The sequence below is a fragment of the Hemicordylus capensis genome, chromosome 2, assembly GCF_027244095.1.
Source record: "Hemicordylus capensis ecotype Gifberg chromosome 2, rHemCap1.1.pri, whole genome shotgun sequence".
Classification (NCBI taxonomy): domain Eukaryota; kingdom Metazoa; phylum Chordata; class Lepidosauria; order Squamata; family Cordylidae; genus Hemicordylus; species Hemicordylus capensis.
In genome coordinates this window covers 303,306,499-303,326,591 of record NC_069658.1, presented here as the reverse complement: position 1 = coordinate 303,326,591, position 20,093 = coordinate 303,306,499, and the positions used below count along the sequence as shown (strand labels likewise).

General features: G+C 46.2%; 1 protein-coding gene across 10 annotated transcripts in view; it reads left to right on the top strand.

The window, feature by feature from the left end:
* The window catches only part of COL7A1 (collagen type VII alpha 1 chain), a 216,234-nt gene that overhangs the window by 26,365 nt on the left and 169,776 nt on the right, over positions 1–20,093 (top strand). For all 10 annotated transcript variants that reach the window (XR_008316932.1, XR_008316931.1, XM_053299561.1 and 7 more), the window contains 15 exons: positions 58–204; positions 865–981; positions 1,989–2,138; positions 3,704–3,832; positions 4,675–4,821; positions 6,180–6,305; positions 7,411–7,557; positions 8,616–8,741; positions 11,679–11,822; positions 11,928–12,053; positions 13,383–13,529; positions 15,754–15,879; positions 15,972–16,118; positions 19,246–19,365; positions 19,829–19,975. Coding sequence is in view for 8 of the 10 variants with exons in the window: in XM_053299561.1 (XP_053155536.1) it covers positions 58–204; positions 865–981; positions 1,989–2,138; positions 3,704–3,832; positions 4,675–4,821; positions 6,180–6,305; positions 7,411–7,557; positions 8,616–8,741; positions 11,679–11,822; positions 11,928–12,053; positions 13,383–13,529; positions 15,754–15,879; positions 15,972–16,118; positions 19,246–19,365; positions 19,829–19,975 (2,046 nt within the window). In the remaining 2 variants the exon portion in view is untranslated. The remainder of the gene's footprint in view (positions 1–57; positions 205–864; positions 982–1,988; positions 2,139–3,703; positions 3,833–4,674; positions 4,822–6,179; positions 6,306–7,410; positions 7,558–8,615; positions 8,742–11,678; positions 11,823–11,927; positions 12,054–13,382; positions 13,530–15,753; positions 15,880–15,971; positions 16,119–19,245; positions 19,366–19,828; positions 19,976–20,093) is intronic.

Genomic DNA, 20,093 nt, shown 5'->3' with positions numbered 1-20,093 from the left:
TATATAGTGAATACCCACTGCTGCAAGCTTTTTTGTGTTGCTGCTCTGCTTTCTTAGGTCAGGACATTCAGAGTGCGGAGGTGGATCCCAGCAAGAATTTCTTCTTGTTGACTGGACTTCAGCCCAACACTGAGTATGTAGTGACTGTTCTTCCAATCTATGGGCAGCTGGAAGGGCCCAAAGTCTCCATTAGAAGGAGAACTGGTATGTGCACAAGGGAGTATGTTTGTCTGTCTTTCTTCACTTATATGCCACCTTTTGTCCTGGGGCCCTGGGGCAATGAACAACAAATTAAAACTAATAAAACAATCAGAATATTTCACTAAAAATCACTCAAATTCAACAAACAGCTAAAACCAACGGAAAGGAAATCAAAGGAGAAAATCAGTATTTATTACTGTTGTTAATTACGTATTGTCTGAGCAAAGTAGGTCCTATGGTTTAATTCCTGACCTGCTAGCATTCTATTTGTAAGTAATTAAGTAAGTGTCTTTAGTGTGATAACTCAGTTGAACATTATCAGAATGAAATCTGGTATACGTGTTCACACCTTCATTCAAAGGGGAATACAAAATGCAGTACAGTATGATATCTCCCTTGAAGACTGAGATATAGGAATAAAAATTGGTATTCACATATGGAATAACATGATGTATTTCAGATCTGAATCCTAATATCCCATCTTTTAAAGAGGTGTTTGCCTTACAGTTGTATTTTGGTGATAACTGGCTGGGGTTTTTTTTACAGATGAAATACAGGCTAGAACTGTTGTAGATTTTGTAGTGAAGTAATTACTAAATGATTGATGGGGCTCTTCTGGGGGTCATTACCCTGCTGAATCCAGCCTATCTTTGCTGTCTTTAGATATAGGTATTGTCCAAACTCTGAGGACCATTACTATAGATCCAACATCTATCCAGGTGGCCTGGAACATCATCCCCAATGCCCGGGGTTATCGACTGGAATGGAGAAAAGCAATCGGTAAGCTGGCCACTAAGATATGCAATTAGTGAAAGGAAGGCTGCAGGGAACATTAAGAAGGATGCACTGGAGAGACTTCCTGTCACACACTGGGATTGCTGATAGGATGTGCCTGAATCATTTCGACTCCTCTTTGAGGAGGTGCCACAATGATTCGGCTCCCTGTAACCAAGATGCTATGGCGCGGGGCGAGGGGTTCCTTTAAAAGGAGGCAGGAGCTCCTCTCTGCCCCTCCTGGAAGCCTCCGCCACCCCTTGTCGCCCCATCATGGCGCTGTTCTCAGAAAAGCATCCCCGTGAAAGTGGCAGCCTGTCCTGCTGTCTCCTTTAAATCACCTCGCCACCGCCACGGCGATGCCATTTGCGTGCTGACCCTGTCGCCGTGGCAGGGCAGTTTAAAGGAGACAATGGCACAGGCTGCCACTTTCACAGGGATGCTTTTCTGAGAACAGCACCACAGTGGGGTAGTGTGAGGTGGCAGAGGCTTCCAAGAAGGGCAGGTATGACCTGCCTACCACCTCTGCTCTCCTTTTTTTTACACTTATATCCTGCTCTTCTTCTGAGGAGCTCAGAGTGGTGTACATGGTTATTTTTATCCTCGCAACAACCCTGTGAGGTAGGTTAGGCTGAGAGATACATGACTGGCTCAGAGTCACCTAGTGAGTTTCATGGTTGAAAGGGGATTCAAACTTGGGTCTTCCCGGTCCTAGTCCAACACTCTAACCACTCGCTGTCCTTGGGATGGTGCTGAAGCAAGTCGGTGCCCATCCCTAATTGCTGATTCTCACTTTCTTTCCCAACCAATTCAGCTTTTTCTGGGATATGGTCTCTTAGGATCCTTCATAGACATAGGGTCTTCCACTTCGATAGTCGAGAAAACTCCGGAGACAGAGTGTGGGATTGTTGATTCAAGACCCAGGAAAAGTTGGATAAACTGATGAAAAGTTGGAAAGTGGTGGGGCTGGAAGTGGGCTCGCATTGTGACTTCTATCTTGTGTTTACCCTCAGGTACCGAACCCCCCAAGGCTGTGTCCCTGCCTACCAATGAGAACAGTTACACCCTGACAGGTCTACAGCCAGGCACAGAATATCATATCACCCTTTATACCTTGTATGAGGGCAAAGAGGTGGCCACACCAGTTACCATCTCACAGACTGGTGAGCGAGTAAGAGAGTAATGCCTGGTGCTTTTTGGTATGCATGTATCCCTTGAGTAAAGATCTTTTCTAGATGATGAAGCATTTTGTTTTCACAACTAGAAAAACTGATGTTGATGTAGACCAGCCGAGTCTGCCTCTGAGTAAGAGACTAAGATGCTTTCCTTCCTCTTCTAAATGTTAATTACCTATTGGTGAGATGACTTTCTCCAGGCAAATTTCATTTAAATTGCTGGAAAGTTTATTTCTGAATGTAGATTTCCTGACAGTGTTTTTGGTGATTAAAATAAGCAAGATAACCTTGCAAGACCTGAGAAGTTAGACTATATTAGTCTATATTATAGATTCTATATTATGCCTCCAAGTCTGGATATGCAAATTCATTTAAATAAATAAGATAAGTAGGTTTAAGCTGGAACATACCACCCCATTTTGGTGATAATTTGGGAAGCTGGCAAAAAGGACAAAGCATTGCCTTCATTTGCTGGTCAATGACCGAATAAACTTATAACTTGCCTTCCCTCTGATTTGACTTTGTGGTATCATCACATCACCTAATTTGATTGGTTACATGTTGCTGTGATATCATTGTGCTGGCTATACATGTTCCAGCCTATCAAGGCACTGAAGAAGAAGAACCCTTTTAAAACTCACCAAAGCAGTTGCAGAGAGGAATGCAAAAAAGACCAGGGAATGCTGAGATATGTTTTTACTCCATTGCTTCATTTCTCACACCAAAAATGTTCAGTCATGGAAATTTGATTCAGTACTAAGGAAACACTTTTGTAAGAGGCTACTTGAAAGCCAATTGAGATTAAAAATAAAGAACACACAGCCCTAAACTTGTTATTCAGCCTTGTGATGTAATATGGTATGTTGAAATGCTTCTGCTTTCAGCATACATTTGGAAATGAGATGTGAATTCATGCAGATAGTAGAGCATCTGAACCACTTTCACTCATGCTGAATTGAAGCTCAGCACAGGTGGTGGATTTGACAGAAATTGGGCACCTCGAGATCATGGAAGGGCCCTCAACCTGCCTCTCCTAGACTTCCCAGTGCTAAAGGAGTGCACCCATGCTCCCAGGAAAGCCTGTGCTGGTGGAAGTGGCACAGTCCTCTTTGCTGAGCCTCCCTCGAGAGAGCAGCTGTTTATGACTTTTTTCAAAGCCCAGCATTGGGGACAACAGCTGAACTTTCAATATTATTAACCAGGCTCCCTAGCTATATTAGCTGCATGGCTTTGCATTCCTAAACATCCCTCCTATTTATTCCTGTTTGTGACAAAGTTCTAGGCTCCTGGTTGTCCTTTCATGTAAGACTTTTTCATGTTGTTCAAGTTGGCTCAACATTTAGGTTGGTTGGTTTGCAAAGGTGCAAAATCCAGCCAGCTGCCCTTCTTCCCCTCCGTCCTGCTGCCAACCGGGCAAGGTTTCTTCTGTAATGAAGACAACGGCAGCCTTTCCCAGTGTTTCAGTGGCCCCACTCTTTTGCAGCCCCAGACACGTATTCCCATCTGTAATGCACCTTTGCCTCCCTGACTTTGTGCTGCAATGTGTCTTGCAGGGGTGGCACCACCAGTGGGAAGCATCTCTGACTTGAGGATCATTGAGACCTTTGGAAACAGAGTCCGGCTGGCCTGGACAGGTGTCCCAGGAGCTACAGCATATAAGATTGTCCTGCGCAATACCCAAGGTGAGTAGCCATGGGGAACTGATGGCTGGGATGGCTCCAGAGACGGGGGTCTGTTGAAGATTGATAAGCATCCACAGCTGCTAGGGGTAGAGCAAATGCTAAGCATACAAAAAGGAGGCAGAATTGTGGAGGACAATGAAACCCCATGTGTTGACCATTGGAAGATCTCCCCTATGGGTCACCCATATTTGTGCTCATTGGGCAGCTGTTCCACTGCAGTTTTTCATGTCAGGCTACCTGTCGTCTCAAAATAAATGGATCTAAGAGTGGGAGGATCGTGGGATAGCCACAGGATGTTGATAATGCCATGTAAAATGTGAGTCATCATTATAGAATAAAGTGCTGTCTAGAAGCCCTCTTTCCAGTTGTGGATCATGGGCCATTGCCAGATACTGGGTCAGTTTAGACAATAATCTGATCACCCTTCCTAATCATGTGTGGAAGGAGCATGTGTGTGAGGCCTCCTCCCCCTCACTCTGGTGTTCTGTTGCACAGCTGCCTAATCACGCAGAAGATTGCTCAGATGACCTGTCCCTCACACAATTAGACAATAGCAGGATGCCATACCTGATGCGGGGCGGGGGGGGCGTTGATGGAGAGGGGCCCATTGGAGTGTCTGGCCTCCCCCTCCAAGTGATCGAGGGCTGGTCAGAACATTATCCAAGCCAGCCAACTGTCCACATATTCCTAGGATTTACTCCACAACCATAAGGACTAGGAACATTCTATTTTTTAAAAGAGAGGTTCTGAACCAGAAACCAAATAGGGCACCTGCAAGGTAATTGTGCAGTATACATCTAACCCAGGATCTGTGGTCATGGCTACTGTGGTTTGACCTGCAGATGGCACAGAGAAGGTTCGACGTATCCCAGGCTCCCAGACTACTGAGGACCTAGTTGATCTGAAAGAAGGCATCTCCTATGTGGTGCGTGTGTCAGCTCTTATCGGCAGCCGTGAGGGTAGTTCTGTTCCTCTCAGCATCCTAATCCGTAAGTGTCAACTGATTCGGCCAGGGAAACTAATCCCCAGATAGCCCTCTGGAATGACAGAGCTTATTGTTCTCAAGCTGCTTACACCCACTGATGGATGTTTGGCTCTTGGAGGTGGTCCTGCCTAGTGTTATGGCCTCTTGTGTGATACAGTTCGGCATCCGTTCACTTTGGCATCCGTTCACAGTTCTTGAACGTAAGAGAATAATAAGAGGATATGCCTCATACTGAGTCAGACAATTGGTTAATTGTCCTGTCAACCCCAACTGGCAGTGGCTCTCCTAAGTCTCAGACAGAGATCTTTCCCAACACCTATTACCGGATCCCTTTCACTGAAGATGCCAGGGATCAAACCTGGGATCTCATGCATGCAAAACATGCTCTCTACCATAAAGCTATGGCCTGCCCCAAATGCTTCTGTGACCAGCTTGGTAGCTTCATGAGGGAAGAGGGAATTTGCCCTCTGAGAACTAAAGTGGGCAGCACCCCAGGGCAACCAGAGTGCCTGAATGTGTGGTGTGCATATAGAGCCCCTTCACACTAATATCCAACATGTGGATGTCAGAGGGCCCAATTGGCATGCATTCTGCTATCGGGGTGTGTGTGTGGGGGGGGGGCCGTACACGGGATCTTGTTCCTTCTTCATAGTATGTCTTTGCTGAGATGTGGCCAGTGTGTGGGCCCCTGTTTTGCCCTCATGCATTCTGCGTGGGTGTGCAATGAGTAAACAGCTGTAATGAAATGCTCATTTTGTGGGATATTCTTGACAGTTCCATACAAATACACCAACTGCCACTTAGCCCTCCCATAGGGTAGCTGGTTGTTTAACATGGTAAAACTGTTTTGCAGAGCCTCACACAATGTGAAGTTCCCCACATGGGATATTTCAGAGCCACAGCTGTGTGATAAGTGGTTTTGTTCCACCGATAGAGTCCTAACCCCACAATGAATTCAGGGGGGTATTGGGGCTTTTGGCTGCTGCCTTCACTTCTGGGCTTCCTGCAAGAACCTGGCTGGCCACTGTGGAAAACAGGATGCTGGACTAGATGAAGCCTATGGTTGTATCCAGCAGGGCTCTTCTTATGGTGTCTTTATGGTGCCTGGCCATGTTGTATACATACTTATTTCTTTTGACCGTGGCTTGAAACTAAACTAGTAGTGTGCAGTCTACAAAAGTGGTTGGATTCTTGATTTTTCCCTGATTATTTCTTTTCTGACAGAATGTTGCTCAGAAAAGTACCATCTGGGATGAGGCCCATCTTCTTTCCTCTTCTGCTTGTGGGCTTACTCAAGAATTCGGCATTTTCTTGTTAACTTGGCAAGCCCTTCTAACCAGGTTTTCTGTCCTCCTGTGGCAGGGCCAACAGTTATAGGCAGCGTGTCAAACCTGCGCATGGTGCCAGTGGGAGTGGGCCGGGTCCGGCTGGTGTGGACGCCTGTCCCCAGGGCCTCAGCTTACAAGCTGGTGATTGTCAACACCCAGGGTAAGGACTGCTCTGTCGTCTGAAAGGACCGAGTCTGAAAGAGGAAGTTATGTCCTTGGTGCGGTTAACACCATTAATAGTAATGTTATATATTTACTAGTGTTTTTTAGCCCGTTACAATAACGGGCGCTAGCGTTTCTCCCCCCCCCCTTACCTCCCATTCCCTCCGTCTCTGGCCAGCACCAGAGTTCTGCCTGGGAGTTCCCGCGGCCGCCGCCCGCCCGCCCACCCTCCCAGCTGCCCGAGTCCTCCTCACCCCGTTAGGCCTGCGTCAGTCAGGCGATCAAAGACCATATTCTGAGAAGGAGAGAGGAGCTCGCAACAGAGCTCCTCTCTCTGCAAAGCCTCTGGCCGAACTGGTGCTTTGGGCACAAAGGACGCCTGTTGCATCCTTTGCATCCATAGCGCCAGTTCGGGCAGAGGCTTTGCACAGAGAGGAGCTCTGTTTGCGAGCTCCTCTCTCCTTCTCAGAATATGGTCTTTGATCGCCCGACTGACGCGGGCCTAACAGGGTGAGGAGGACTCGGGCAGCTGGGAGGGCGGGCGGGCGGGCGGGCGGCGGCGGCAATTGTTTGGGCCGATTTGGCCAACATGGCCGCCCGTATCTGGGCGGCCGTATCTTTCTCGGCGGTTCTGGGCATGTGCTCTGCACATGCCCAGAACTGCTGAGAAAGACACGGGCGGCACGGGATCACACTTAAGGGTTTTATTATAGAGGATTACTACTACTACTACAATAACAATATAACATAGATCTATTCAGCATCATGCTGGGCCTTTGTCCCCCTTATGTTCTGACCCAAAATATTTCAACAGTATGTGTTGATATATTTATCAACATGGGTGAAAACAGAGAAATGATCTGGGGAGAAATGATCTGGGACTGGGCAGTGATATTCTTTGAAGGTCATACTGGGATCTGTGGGAGATGGTTGGAACAGTGCAGGGCATATATGAAGGGTGTCCAAGAGTGATTGAACAAGGGCTGAGGAAGAATGTTTTTGCCTGCTATTTGTGGAGAGGCCAGGATATTGTGTGAAGGAAGTCCAATATGGATTAAGCAGATTGGAAGAGGCTCATTTGTTTTCTCTGTATGCTGCTTCAGATGGCTCAGAGGAGACCAGACGAATCTCTGGCGACCAGAGTGTCTTTGAACTGCAGGACCTGAAGGAAGGTGTCACTTACTCGGTGCGGATAACAACATTGTTAGGTCTCCAGGAGAGCACCCCAGCCACCATTGATTTCCCCGTGGGTATGTTCTCTCTCTCAGGGCCAGAGCTGCTTAATGGTTGTCCTGGGCTGGGTTGCAAGCATCTCTATTCTTGCAATTTCTCTCTCTAACACTTCAGGGCCTTCTGACCTAGCATTTCATCTTGCCTTTCTGGGTAAGGATTTGGCATTGCTGCAGAAGTACAGCTCTAAATTTGCCAGGAAATGTAGAACCAACAAAATAACACAGTACTTCTTAACACTCTGCCTCAGGGTGTGGGTGATGGCCACCAGCTTGGATGGCCTTGAAAGGACAAATTCATGGAGGACAAGTCTATCAATGGCTACTATTCTTGATAGCTATATATGATACCTTCAGGTACAGAGGTAGGATGCTTCTGAGTACCAGTTGCAGGGGAACAACAGGAGAGTGTGCCTTCTTCTCCTGTTTGTGGGCTTCCCCACAGACATCTGGTGGGTCACTGTGAGAAATAGGATGCTGTACTAGATAAGCCTTGGGCCTGATCCATCAAGGCTCATCTTATATTCTTAAATTCTTATGTTCACTGTGCTCCTCACAAGTGCCTTTAAATCAGACATTGCAACAGCAGCAGTGCCATCTATCTTTCCATTTAAAGGACGTGGTCATCATGAGAATGCTCTGCAGCTATTCTCTAGCCTTTGATATTTTCCCCTTCCTGCCTATATGGATAACTTGGAGATGGGGGAGGTTGATGGCCATTAGGTCAGGGGTTCCCAGATGATGTTGGGCTAAAACGTCCATCATCCCCAGCCACATTGGCTTTGTGAATGATGAGAGTTGTAGTCCAACAGCATCTGGGAATCCAAAGTTGAGAACCCCTGCACTAAGTGACCATGTGAACCAGTAACTCTCAACTTCTACAATATGAGGATGACAATACCTCCCTGCCTTATAGAGCTGTTGTACAGAATTCTGAGACAATGTACGTGAGGCACTTTGGAAACTCTACAGTACTATATACAACACTATATAAAAGCAAAATAATTTTTTAAAAGGATACTGATTTCTATATTTTTTGTGAGTCCTTGGCTCACCACCCTCCCTTTTTGGCCTTGTAGTCTACCCTTCTGTGGGCAGCGTCTCCAACCTACAGGCAGCTGCAATTGGGCCCAGCCAGCTGAGGGTGACATGGACTCCAATTGCTGGGGCAACTGGCTATAAGGTGACATGGCGGCCAAGAGATGGTGAGTGTTTTGTATCGCAAAACATCTATATTTTGACTGAAGAGTTTGACTTGCCTTCCTTGGCATTTGGGGCTTCATTGTTTTCAAGGACCAGAGTGCTGGTAGACAATATGATATCAAAACTAGCAAAGCAGAAATATGTGGAAGGATTAGAGCAAGCCATGAGTGGGGAAAACTGGGGCATTGTTCTGGATGGTGGCAGCAGTCCAATATAGCAACTGGACATACATTGGAACTCTGTCAAAATGATGGCCAGCAAATCATGTGACCTGAGATAGACTGGAATATTTATAACTGTTGGGGTTCAGCTTAGCCTAGGTCTCCATTTTGCAGCCTTGATGCACTGATGGATCCACTGCTGCCTCTGGAAATTCAGACTGTGGCAGCGACTGGGAGTTCTTTTCACCAAGTTCATTTGGAGAAAAAACTGCACCACCTTTAAAGTCATTGTCATTAGGCCTGTTCATACAATAGTTTGAATCTAGACTTAATGTGGGTTGCCTGATTGTGTGAATCCATGCCAAGATGAGAATTTCGGCCATAAACCACCTTGGTATGGGTTCACATAGTCACTTGTGTTACCCACATTAAGCAGATTGTGTGAACAAGGCTATTCACTTCTGTGTGGCCTTGAGCTATTCTTATAGATGGTCAAGCTCTTGCAACTGATACAGAATTAAGTGCCTACCTTCTAAGAGGATGAGGTCATTCATACAACCAGAAGCTGTATTCTACCCAGGTTTGGTAGCTGCGTGTGATCCCAATTTTTGGTTGTGTAGAAACAAAGTAGAAGGAAAACCTGAGTTGCTTTTTCTCCTACTTTGCTTCCACACAATCACTTCTATCCAGGTTTTCCTCCTACCTTGCTACTACACAACCGAAAATTGGGTGTACATACAGTTCCCAAACCTGGGTAGAACACAGCTTCTGACTGTGTGAATGACCTTGATGTTTTCTTTCTTGGCTCAGTTCCTTCAAGACTTGTGAGTTATGCAAATAGCTCAAACTTGGAAAGCTTCACAGTCTGTTCTGGCTTAAAGTTAACACTGCAACCCACCAAGCCATTTATACCAGGCAGCTTCCAAGACCTGGAAAGATGCAGTGGATAGAACTTATCTGAGTTTCTGAACAATCTCTTTTCTTTTCCAGCTCAGAACTCTATTGTTCTTTATTCAGAAGCTCATATAAGTTTTATTTGCCTGTCTGTCTAAGCTATCTGCCAACTCTGAGCATAAGGCGCTTCTAAATCATGCAATTAAATAGCTCAGGCACTCACAAATGAAGGGATGGATGTGGTCCCTCAAATCCCAAGGCAACACATGTGTAAACAAGGACTTATAGGACATAATAAAGACATGCCATTAAAGCTTCTACACAACAAATTGAATATTCTACACAACTCTTCTCTGGTCTGTTGAGATGGTATGTCAGACCTGGGTATGTTTTTACCTTAAGCTGCAGAATCACAAACAAAATCAGGCTTGCCTCTAGCACTGGGAATCCTGTCTCTTTTGCAGAAGACCATTTTCAGCTCACAGCTAGTGTACCCATTGCACACAATATGGTTCTCTCTTGTGGCATACATGACATGTCTTGAAATGATGAGGCTCCGCTTTTCAATGGTGAATGAGATTACCATAATCCATTTGCATTATCATAATGCATAATCCATTTGCTCTTACCATAATCCATTTACATTCCCCCTCCCATCAAGAAGTTGGGAAATGGGCAAAGGATGTAATCTTTTTCCTGCTTGCTTCCAGAAGTTGCATTCCAAGAAGTCCAGATTATACCTATTTAGATTTTGCTTGATCTCCCTGTCAATACTGTTTTAAGTTGGAAGAGGTCTAGACAAATCATAATTATAAAATGCAAAGCCTTTTCAAATCAGATAATTTAAGTATTTCACATTGGGATTTGGATCTATCTACAATCAAAGAGCAGATTCTGCACTACAGTCTGAGACAGTTTTCACAACCAAGCAGGACAATGTCTTGAATTGCAAGGACTAATCAAATAGTTCAATAAGCTTCTTTTTACATTTGTCAGATGTTTACATATTGAATACATGCAAATTGAATATTATACACAATAGATAGACAAAAGCATGTTCTCAGTATTGTGTTCATTATAATTGAATATTAGCTAAAAGCCATATTTCTAGACTAACATCTTCTTTTGGTTTTGTCCTGTTTCAGTATGAAATAAACAGTTATAAGCATTCTGGAAACTTATGGCTAGGTTTGCATCTTCCTTCCCACTGATGCTTTTAAAAAGCTAACATTCATAAGCATAGTATGCCATGTCTTACTCATCCATTTTTCAAATGCTGGTAATTGTTTTTGTTTCCAAAATTTAGCTAATAAAATCTGTGAGGAGTCAACCACAACTAGCAATCGAGCAACTATGTTTTCTATTAGCACAAAGTTCTAAATCACCTAATGGAATAACCATAGAATACAATGGAATTTGCACAACTCGTATTTTTCCAAGCGTCTCCTGATGATATGACTCACAATGCATTGTTGAGTCTGCTAAGGATATTATTTATCTGCTTCCTAACAGGGGAAAATTTGGATCTAGAGGGTAGGAGTTGTGTCTCCATCCCCTAGGATAGTAGATGTGGCATATAAGTCACATGTCTCTTCCTTTCCCTCTTGTCCTGGTTTGCAGCCCTATGGACAGTGACACAATGGAACATGGCTGTTAGGAAAATCAGAGTCTCAGAGGGTTGTAATTATTTACATCCTGTCAGCAACAGACTGACTTTGTGGTATGCATGGAAGCTGCTCTGTTGATAAGAGATTCACGCTCTGGATTCTTGTTTGATATGTGTGGCAGTAACAGCTACGAGCCCTACACTGCGAGATTTCTCACTGCAATTGTTCATTCAATAGCTTGTGAAACCTTTGGCCTCCAACCTGTCCTTTCACCCAGGTCAGGAGATCTCTCGAGTCCTGCCAGCTGATGTCAGCTCCTACACTATCGAGGGCTTGAGGCCTGGGACTGTCTACATAATTCGGGTTTCAGCCTTGGTTGGAAGCAGAGAAGGGAGTCCAGTCACCACCACAGCTACAACAGGTGAGACCAGCTCTGGCTACTGGCCTCTTCTCATCACTCTACTCACTATGGCCACATCTCGACATCACCATTCTCAACTGTCCCTTTCCATTCTTTGTATTGCAGCCCCTGAACAAGTGGGAATGGTCACTAGCCTCAGGGTCCTTGAATCCAGGAGCAACGTGGTGCGAGTCACATGGGTTGGTGTGCCTGGGGTTACAGCCTACAGAGTGGTGTGGAGCCGGCAAGATGGTAAGGTGGCTCCCTGGGCCTGCCAGTTATCTGTCTGGGCTGCTGCTATTTCTGTGAATCTCACGGCAAGTTCTGCTGCTAAAGGGGCGCCAGGAAAGTCCTATTGGTCAGCCTGCCTCGACATGTTCCTTTGACAGAGCCAGCAAGGCTCATTTTTACAATCTTAGAGTTCCAGATACATTATTACTGTATATGGATCCCATTAATAAAGTAAGTGAAGGTTATGTCTTATCAGACTACCAAAATATTTTGGAAACAGAAAAATATTGGCCCAAATTATTATGGTTGAGTAGCCTTTCTTCAGGTTAAGGAGGACAGGCCAGAGTAGATCTTTGAGGGGGACAAATTAATGTCGTACGTGAGGATGGAATTTTCTCAGTGCTGAGGTTGTTATTTCAAAGCCCCAGACACATGGACGATGGTGCATGGAAGAGAAGTTCAGGTCGACATGCGAGTTAGATGAACTAGTTAGTGTTCACAAAGGGTCCTCTTTTTATTGCCCTCTTAGAGCTATTCAGAAGTCCTTGTTCTGGTCACAAAATAAGAAAAACTAGAACTGAAATGAATTTGGGCAGGGGGATTCTCAAGCAAATGATCTTCACTCAGATTTGCTGGTTAAAATTCAGATAGATAGTCTCCTAATCTCTGTTATCTCAATGCCACCCAAGTATGGGTCCCGTTGAATTTAGGGAGGACTGATATCAGGGCTCAGTGTTGTTGAGCAGCTGCTGAAGGCCTAGAGCCCTCAGAAGGACCTGCTGCTGACCCCCGAAACCCCCTCTGGTAAGCGAAGGCCCATGGAGAACATTTTGCTAAGGCCCCTAAGCTGGCCATGGATTTACAAATTGGGAGTGGGGGGCAGTCAGGGAAAGTTGTAGAAATATCCAATTTGACCTGGCAAATTGAAACTTGATATTATTTGGCCATAACATTTAACCACAGATCAAAGATTAATTTTAAAGAAAAAATCCCCCAATATGAATTTTAAAAACAAAATGTTTGGGGTTTGAATTCTATATATAGATTTTTTTGCCAGCTTTTAACTTTGTTCAAAATTTTGTTTCACTTCTCGGGAAAATCACAACAAAAGAATCATTATTTCGAGGACTGGCCCACCTTGATGCTGCTGTTAGGTAGTATCTGACCACTGACAAAGTCTTAGAACACTGTATGGTAAGGATAATCTGCTAGTAGTGGCAAGCAGTGGTGCCCCCTTTTGGTTTGATCAGGGTTTGCAGATAGAACAACATGGTTCTCATTAATGGTTCTCTCATCATTGTTCTTAAGTGAGAAGATAACATTCTTTTTGTTGTTGTTGTTGTTGTTAAGGTGGCCCTGAAAATAGCAAGTTGGTCTCAGGAAACACAAATTCCTTTGACATCCTTGATCTGGAAGGAGGAGTTTCCTACACAGTGAAGGTTACAGCCCTGATAGGCAACCGTGAAAGCGATCCCGTGTCTCTCATTGTCACCACACGTAAGATCCATTTGCTCATTTTTAAATGTGATATTTGTATGCCACTCTTCAAGTCATAGCCACAGTGTGAGGAAGGTTGAGCTGTGAGATGGTGCAAGGCTTCCAGCGGCAGAGCACATGCTTTGCGTGACAAAGGTCTGAGGTTCAGTCCCTGGCATGAGAAAGATCCTGGTCTGAATGAAACCCTAGAGAATGCCTGCCAGTCTGTGTAGACAATAGTGAGCTAGAATGGACCACAGATCTGAAATGGTATAAGGCAGCTTCATATGTTCATATTTGAGTGAGCGGGGAGTTAGTTTTTATCACTTTAAAAAGATTTCCCACCTTTCTTGTCAAGGTGATCTAGGGCAGCTAACAACAAATAAAAATACATAGGACCGGGTCTCACGATCAGTGAGACCTGTTTTTTTTTAGTGCATGGGGAGAACGGGCTAAGCTCGCTGTCCCCGCACACAAGCGGGGAGGGAGCCCTGGGTGGCTGGATCGGCCGCCCACACGATTGCCGGCTCCATGACGGAGCCGGTGGGGGCTGGGGAGCTTGGGGACCGTGCGGCTCCCGGAAGCCCCAGTATACATGATCCAGTATACAGCCAAGTATACGGTATACAGCTCCAGTACACAGCCGAGCCCGGTGGTTCTTACGATCAGCAAAAATCGTACTAGTGGAGGCTAGCCCAATTTTTGCTGATCGTGAGAATAGCCCCATAGTCATAAAACATATGCAAACATATACATATAATAAAAAGTGCGCAGGGCATACTGGGGAGACCTCTGGAGCCGGGAGGCAGCCTTTCGCTGCCCTTCTGGGGGTCTACTTGCAAGTAGCCATGGAGTGGAGCCGCACCATGGCTACTCACAATCAGATAGCCCGGGTTTGCGGAGCACTCACTCCACAACCCTGGGCTAAGGGGAGGGGTACTTGAGCAGGTTATACCCACTCGAGAACCACCGGGCTCGCAGCCGAGCCCTGTGGTTCTTACCATCAGCAAAAATCGTGCTAGTGGAGGCTAGCCCAATTTTTGCTGATCGTGAGAATAGCCCCATAGTCATAAAACATACGCATACACAGGGGCGTAACTATAATAGGGCAAGGGGAGACAGTTGTCTGGGGGCCCACTGCCTTGGGGGGCCCCCCAGAGGCAAGTCACATGACTGACTCCCCCAGCCGTGCACCCACCTGGGCTTCCTTCAGTTGTATTCATCCTCCGAAATTGATGTGAGTGTTAAGACCTGGAGCTGCCAGAACAGCATGTCTTTCTCTAGAACCATTAAATGACGTGTGTGTGTGTGTGTGTGTGTGTGTGTGTTTTACTATGCTTTTTGTCACCACTATTCAGCCTCACTTAAGATTTCTTGACTTCATGAGCTGAGCTTCAATGAGGGGGGCCCCATTTTAAAATCTTGTCTCTGGGCCCACTCCAACCTTGCTACGCCCCTGCGCATACATATACATATAATAAAAAAGAATTAAAGATCAGAAAAATATTCAAACAAAAAAGAGAAAGAGAGAGAATACAACAAGTATTAGACAGTAAAGCAGAAAAATAAAGAAACCTGTCAGCTGTCAGGGGTTTGACTCTGTACTTCCTAGCCCTGCGCTGTGCAAAAGTCATCCTTCCCTCTCACTATGCGAGGCCTGACATCCTCAATTGGGCAATGGTCTGGATGTGTCATATGTAAGTATTCTGACATTTCTGCCCCACCATTCTCTTAAAAAAAAAAATCTATATAATCAAGGCAGCTTACGAACCATAAAACAATCCACAGCAAAATAAATTAGAATGATCTAAAACCATTTATAATGAAGTGAAATGCTACAGCAACAGTCAAATCCTCCTCAGCTGGGCTCTGGAAGCATGGATGTGGTTTGCACAAGGTGCTTCTGACTCTTTGGAAATGCTCATCCATGGATGTGCTGTCACAGTTTGCAAACAAAAGGACTTAGTTATCTATTTTTAACCTGCATTACTAGTCTTCAAACCATCCCACCGGATGAATCTAGGCATCTTCTTGATTCCCATCAGCAAACTTCATCCCCCTCACTAAAACTGCATAACCGTCATACACAGTCATTTGTATTTGTATTATTATTTAATTGCTGTTAGCTGCCATCAAAGCTATGCTAATAGGACAGTGTATACGTTAAGTGGATAGAGGCATAGTGCCATCCACATTGAACTTCTAAGTTCCCTTCCTCTGCTAACCCTCCCACCCTTCCTTTCAGCAACTGTCCAAGCCCAAGCAGTTAGGAATCTGCGTGTGATTGACTCATCAGAAAAGCGTATCCGACTAGCCTGGAGCCCAGTGCCAGGTAGCACAGGCTATCGACTCACCTGGCGGGCAGCAGATGGTAAGTACTTCCCATCCTGCCTATTCCTCCTCCTCCTCCTCTCATTGCCACTGAGCACACAGGACATTAACTGCCTCTCTCACGTGGGACAGGTGGACAAGGGAGAAGCCAGCTATTGCCAGCCAACGTCAACACTTATGACATTGAAGATCTGCAGCCAGGACAGCGCTATGAAATCCGCATCACCAGCCTGGCAGGCAACCAGGAGAGTGACCCCCTGACCATTGTCGCCAACACTGGTAACTTGACACCTGCCCCCATGTTCTGCAAAGGTGGTCCTGTGACCCCAAAGACTGAGATCAAGGGCAATCTGAGACTCTAGGAATCAGCTGTTCAGTTGGAGAATTTCCATTTCCGTTTATGAACTAGAGCCTAATGAGAGGCTGAACAAACCTGTATTTTTACTGTTTTGTCTGTAGGATAGCTTTACTGGTGTCTAAGTTCTGTTGGAGGAAAAGGAGTCATCTCCTAGTGAAGTCACTGAACTACATTTCCTTGGAACTAAAAGTAGGGGTGTGAACGGACCAATTTTTGAGGTTTGGTTTGAATTCAAACCAAACCATCAGTCCGTGAACTGATTCGGTCGAACCAACTGGTGGGTACAATCCATTCGATTGAACTTGCTCAAACTGGTCCGATGGTCTGAGGGGCTATGCTTGTAAGGGGGAATCTAGTGAGGATTCCTCTTTACCAGCAAAGGGGAATCCTGCCTTTAAAAGTCTTCTAAGGGCGGCTGGGGTTGGCGAGAGGGCACCTTTTAAAAGTAGGTGTTTACCGACCTGCCAGTGGTGGCAGCTCCTGGAATACCTGGCGCTCCCCTCAGCAGCCCACCTGCATGACACTGGCATGGTTCCGGCCTCAATGGATGTGTAGAGGTCATGAGAAGAGTGCCAGGGTTTCCAGGAGCTGCTACCACAGCCAGCTCAGTAAGCACCTACTTTTAAAGGTAACTTCTTGCTCCCCCCCCCCCGCTACTCTAAGAAGCCTTTTAAAGGCAGGATTCTCCTTTGCTCATAAAGGGGAACCATCGCCAGATTCCCCTTTACAAGCATAGCCCTTCAGGCCAGGTTGAACTGGTCCACAATGGTCCAAAATTTGACTGGCGGACTGAACTGCCTTTCCTGGAGGCCAGTTCGGTTTGCAGTCAAGCTGTCGAACCAGCCCTATTCGTTGCAGACCCCTAACTAAAAGCCCCAGTTTGGTTTTCATGCTTTTGCTTCCCAGGATCCATATCCTCTCTAATAAAACGCTTGGTGTCCGTCCGTGGACGGACACCAAGCGTGTGTCCGTGCCTCCCTTCCCTGTTCCGCGCCTGCGCTTTGCGCAGGCGCAGAACAGGGCAAGGGAAACACGCTCGCCGGTACCCGGCAGCCATCTTGGGCGGCCAGAAGCGTCCGCCCCGAAGAAGCCGGAAAACCGGCGCCGGGGTAAACTGGGCGAGGCAGCGGCAGAGCCGCTGCCTCGGCCAAAAGAGACGGAGGCCGGGGGCGGAGGCCACTTAAATATTTTTTAAAAGGCACCCGCAGCCGACGCCGCCGACCCTCCCTCCCAGCTGACCCCCCCCATTAAGGGCCAAATCGGCCCAGCCACTTGCCCCCGCAGCTTCCGCCGCTGACCAACCGCCCGCCCACCCAGCTGCCGATACCTCCTTACTGCCGGCACACGTCCTCCGCTTGATCCGCTGCTCAATTAACAGAAGGAGAGAGGTGCTCGCATGCAGAGCTCCACTCTCTTTAAAGTCTCTTCCCGAACTGGCGCTTTGCGTCCTTGCCGCCCAAACCGCCAGTTCGGAAAGAGACTTTAAAGAGAGTGGAGCTCTGCATGCGAGCACCTCTCTCCTTCTGTTAATTGAGCAGCGGATCAAGCGGAGGATGTGTGCCGGCAGTAAGGAGGTATCGGCAGCTGGGTGGGCGGGCGGTTGGTCGGCGGCGGAAGCTGCGGGGGCAAGTGGCTGGGCCGATTTGGCCCTTAATGGGGGGGGAGGGGGAATGGCAGCGGGGGGACAGGAGAGCCGTTACTAGGGCCCGTTGTTCAACGGGCCAAAATTAACTAGTACATTATAAAATATGATTAGTGGACTCTCCCGCTCCGCCCCACTTTTTTGAATGTATATTTACCTCTAAAGAAATAGGTTAGAGCATTTATATTATAGTTTCACCAACAGTAAGATGCTTGTATGATGACACCAGAGATATAGGTATGCATTAGTGTTGCATCTGCTCCCTTGCTAGTGTTTAATTTTCCTTGCTGTTTCCTGCTCCACTTCTAAAAAATGAGAGTAGTATTTTCACTTTTACATCAGTGTTTATTAATTCACATTCATTTAAATGTTGTTTTTTGATTTTTCAGATTATATTGTACAGGTATGATCCACAAAATAATCCCATGTATTGAATTAGACAAATACTGCTACGATTAATAGAAATATGGATTCATAAGCATGTTATATTCTTTCAAGTTACTAAAATGAGGTAGAGAATCAATAAGCAGTAAGAACATCATTCAAAATATTAATCTTACCATCAGAACATCTGAATTAAAATAGATATACTGCAATATACTACAAAATGTATTATTTTTCACTTTTTCTTTATTGCTAGTATAATGCTCAAGCAGTAGCATCCAGCTGTATATGTGGTGCTTTTTTCGTCGCTCCCCACATTGCCCCAGTATGCAAATATATTTGTGATGAAAACTCCCTTTCTTGGATATAGTCACTGCAGTTACTGCTAATACCTACAGTTGTGTTTGGGCAGATAAACATTCGCCCAGTGAGTTAATGGCACTGGGGAGGACAAATTGGTAGTGCTATAACGACAGTCAGTGGTCAGGCATATGAAGGCCTGGCTCAGACGTAACACAGAATCACAGATCCAATGGACCCATGGTTCTGTGCCCTCCCTCCCTCCACTCTCCTGTCTGCGTTCAGCCTTGCAGGAGGGTTGCCTCTCTGTAATCAGCAAGACTGCAGAGAGGCAGGGGAGCTAACTGTGTGGGCTTCCTTCTTTCCTGAAGCACAGCCCTCACAGCCAATCAGGCCAGAGTGAGGGAGGAGCTTCCTCCCTCAATTCTGGTTCCGTGAGGCTCAAACTGTGATGCTGGCATTCAGATGTAAGGCTGACACTGGAGAAATGGAGTTTGTAGCGGCTGAAGGTTCAGAGCGGAGTTTGGTGGGAGAAACTGTGGGTTGCTTTCCCCCGCAAACTCAATTTTTCCTAATTCGGACATCTGGGTTAGGAAACTGGAGGCAAAGGGACCTCTGGTTTCCTGTTACATCTTAAGTAGGCCAAGGTCTTAGCTGTCTTCAGGAGGAGCTTGCCCTTCAGCCTCAAGCATCTGTCTTACCTGTGGCATTTCTTTTTCCAGCAGCTGTGGGCCGTGTGACCAACTTCCGGGTGGCAGAGACTCAAAAGGATTCAGTGACTTTGACCTGGACTCCAGTTCCTGGAGCCACTAGCTATCTCCTCACATGGAAATCTCCAAGAGGTAATGGCCTTACAGAAAGACAGAGGACCAAGCTGGCACATTGGAGATTTTGGGAAAGGAATGTTGATGGGGCATCCTAGTAACAGCCCCTGTACAGCTGAAGGCAAGGCAAGTCAGTCTGCTGTTAGAAGGAGCAGATCTCCTTGTTGTTGCTCAGGCCAGCAAGCAAACCTGACTTGGAAGCTTTTATAAGGATCAGAGAGTGTCACCTGGCCTGTTTTGACCTATTAGTGCAAAAGGCTTCCTTGACTGTCATAACTAGATCCCCTGTGGTTTGATCTTTTGATCAGCGATGGGTAATGCTGCACAAGCTGAATCCCCACATGACATTGCTCAGATCACCAGTTCCTAATTAATTGCAGACTCAAGTCCTGGCAACTAGTGGGCTATTGTGTCCACATTCAGGCTGTCCCTCTGTGAAATTGCCTGTGTTGACACCCCATGTGTTCCTCTTTTGCTTCAGATGGCGAAGACGCACAAAGAACACTGCCTGCTCTGGCAACATCATACAAAGTGTCGGGGCTGCGACTGGGTGAGAGATACACCTTCATTATCCAGCCGCTGTTTGGAAGCACCAAAGGTGCTGAAGCTTCTGTTACTGACCGCACAGGTGAGATTCTGCTTTTGGAAGAGATCTATCAGACTTCTCCTCTTTAGTGCCCAGAATCTCTGCCTATCACCCATAAGGAAAGTTTCTATTTGTTTGACACCTTCATGGCTGGTCTTCT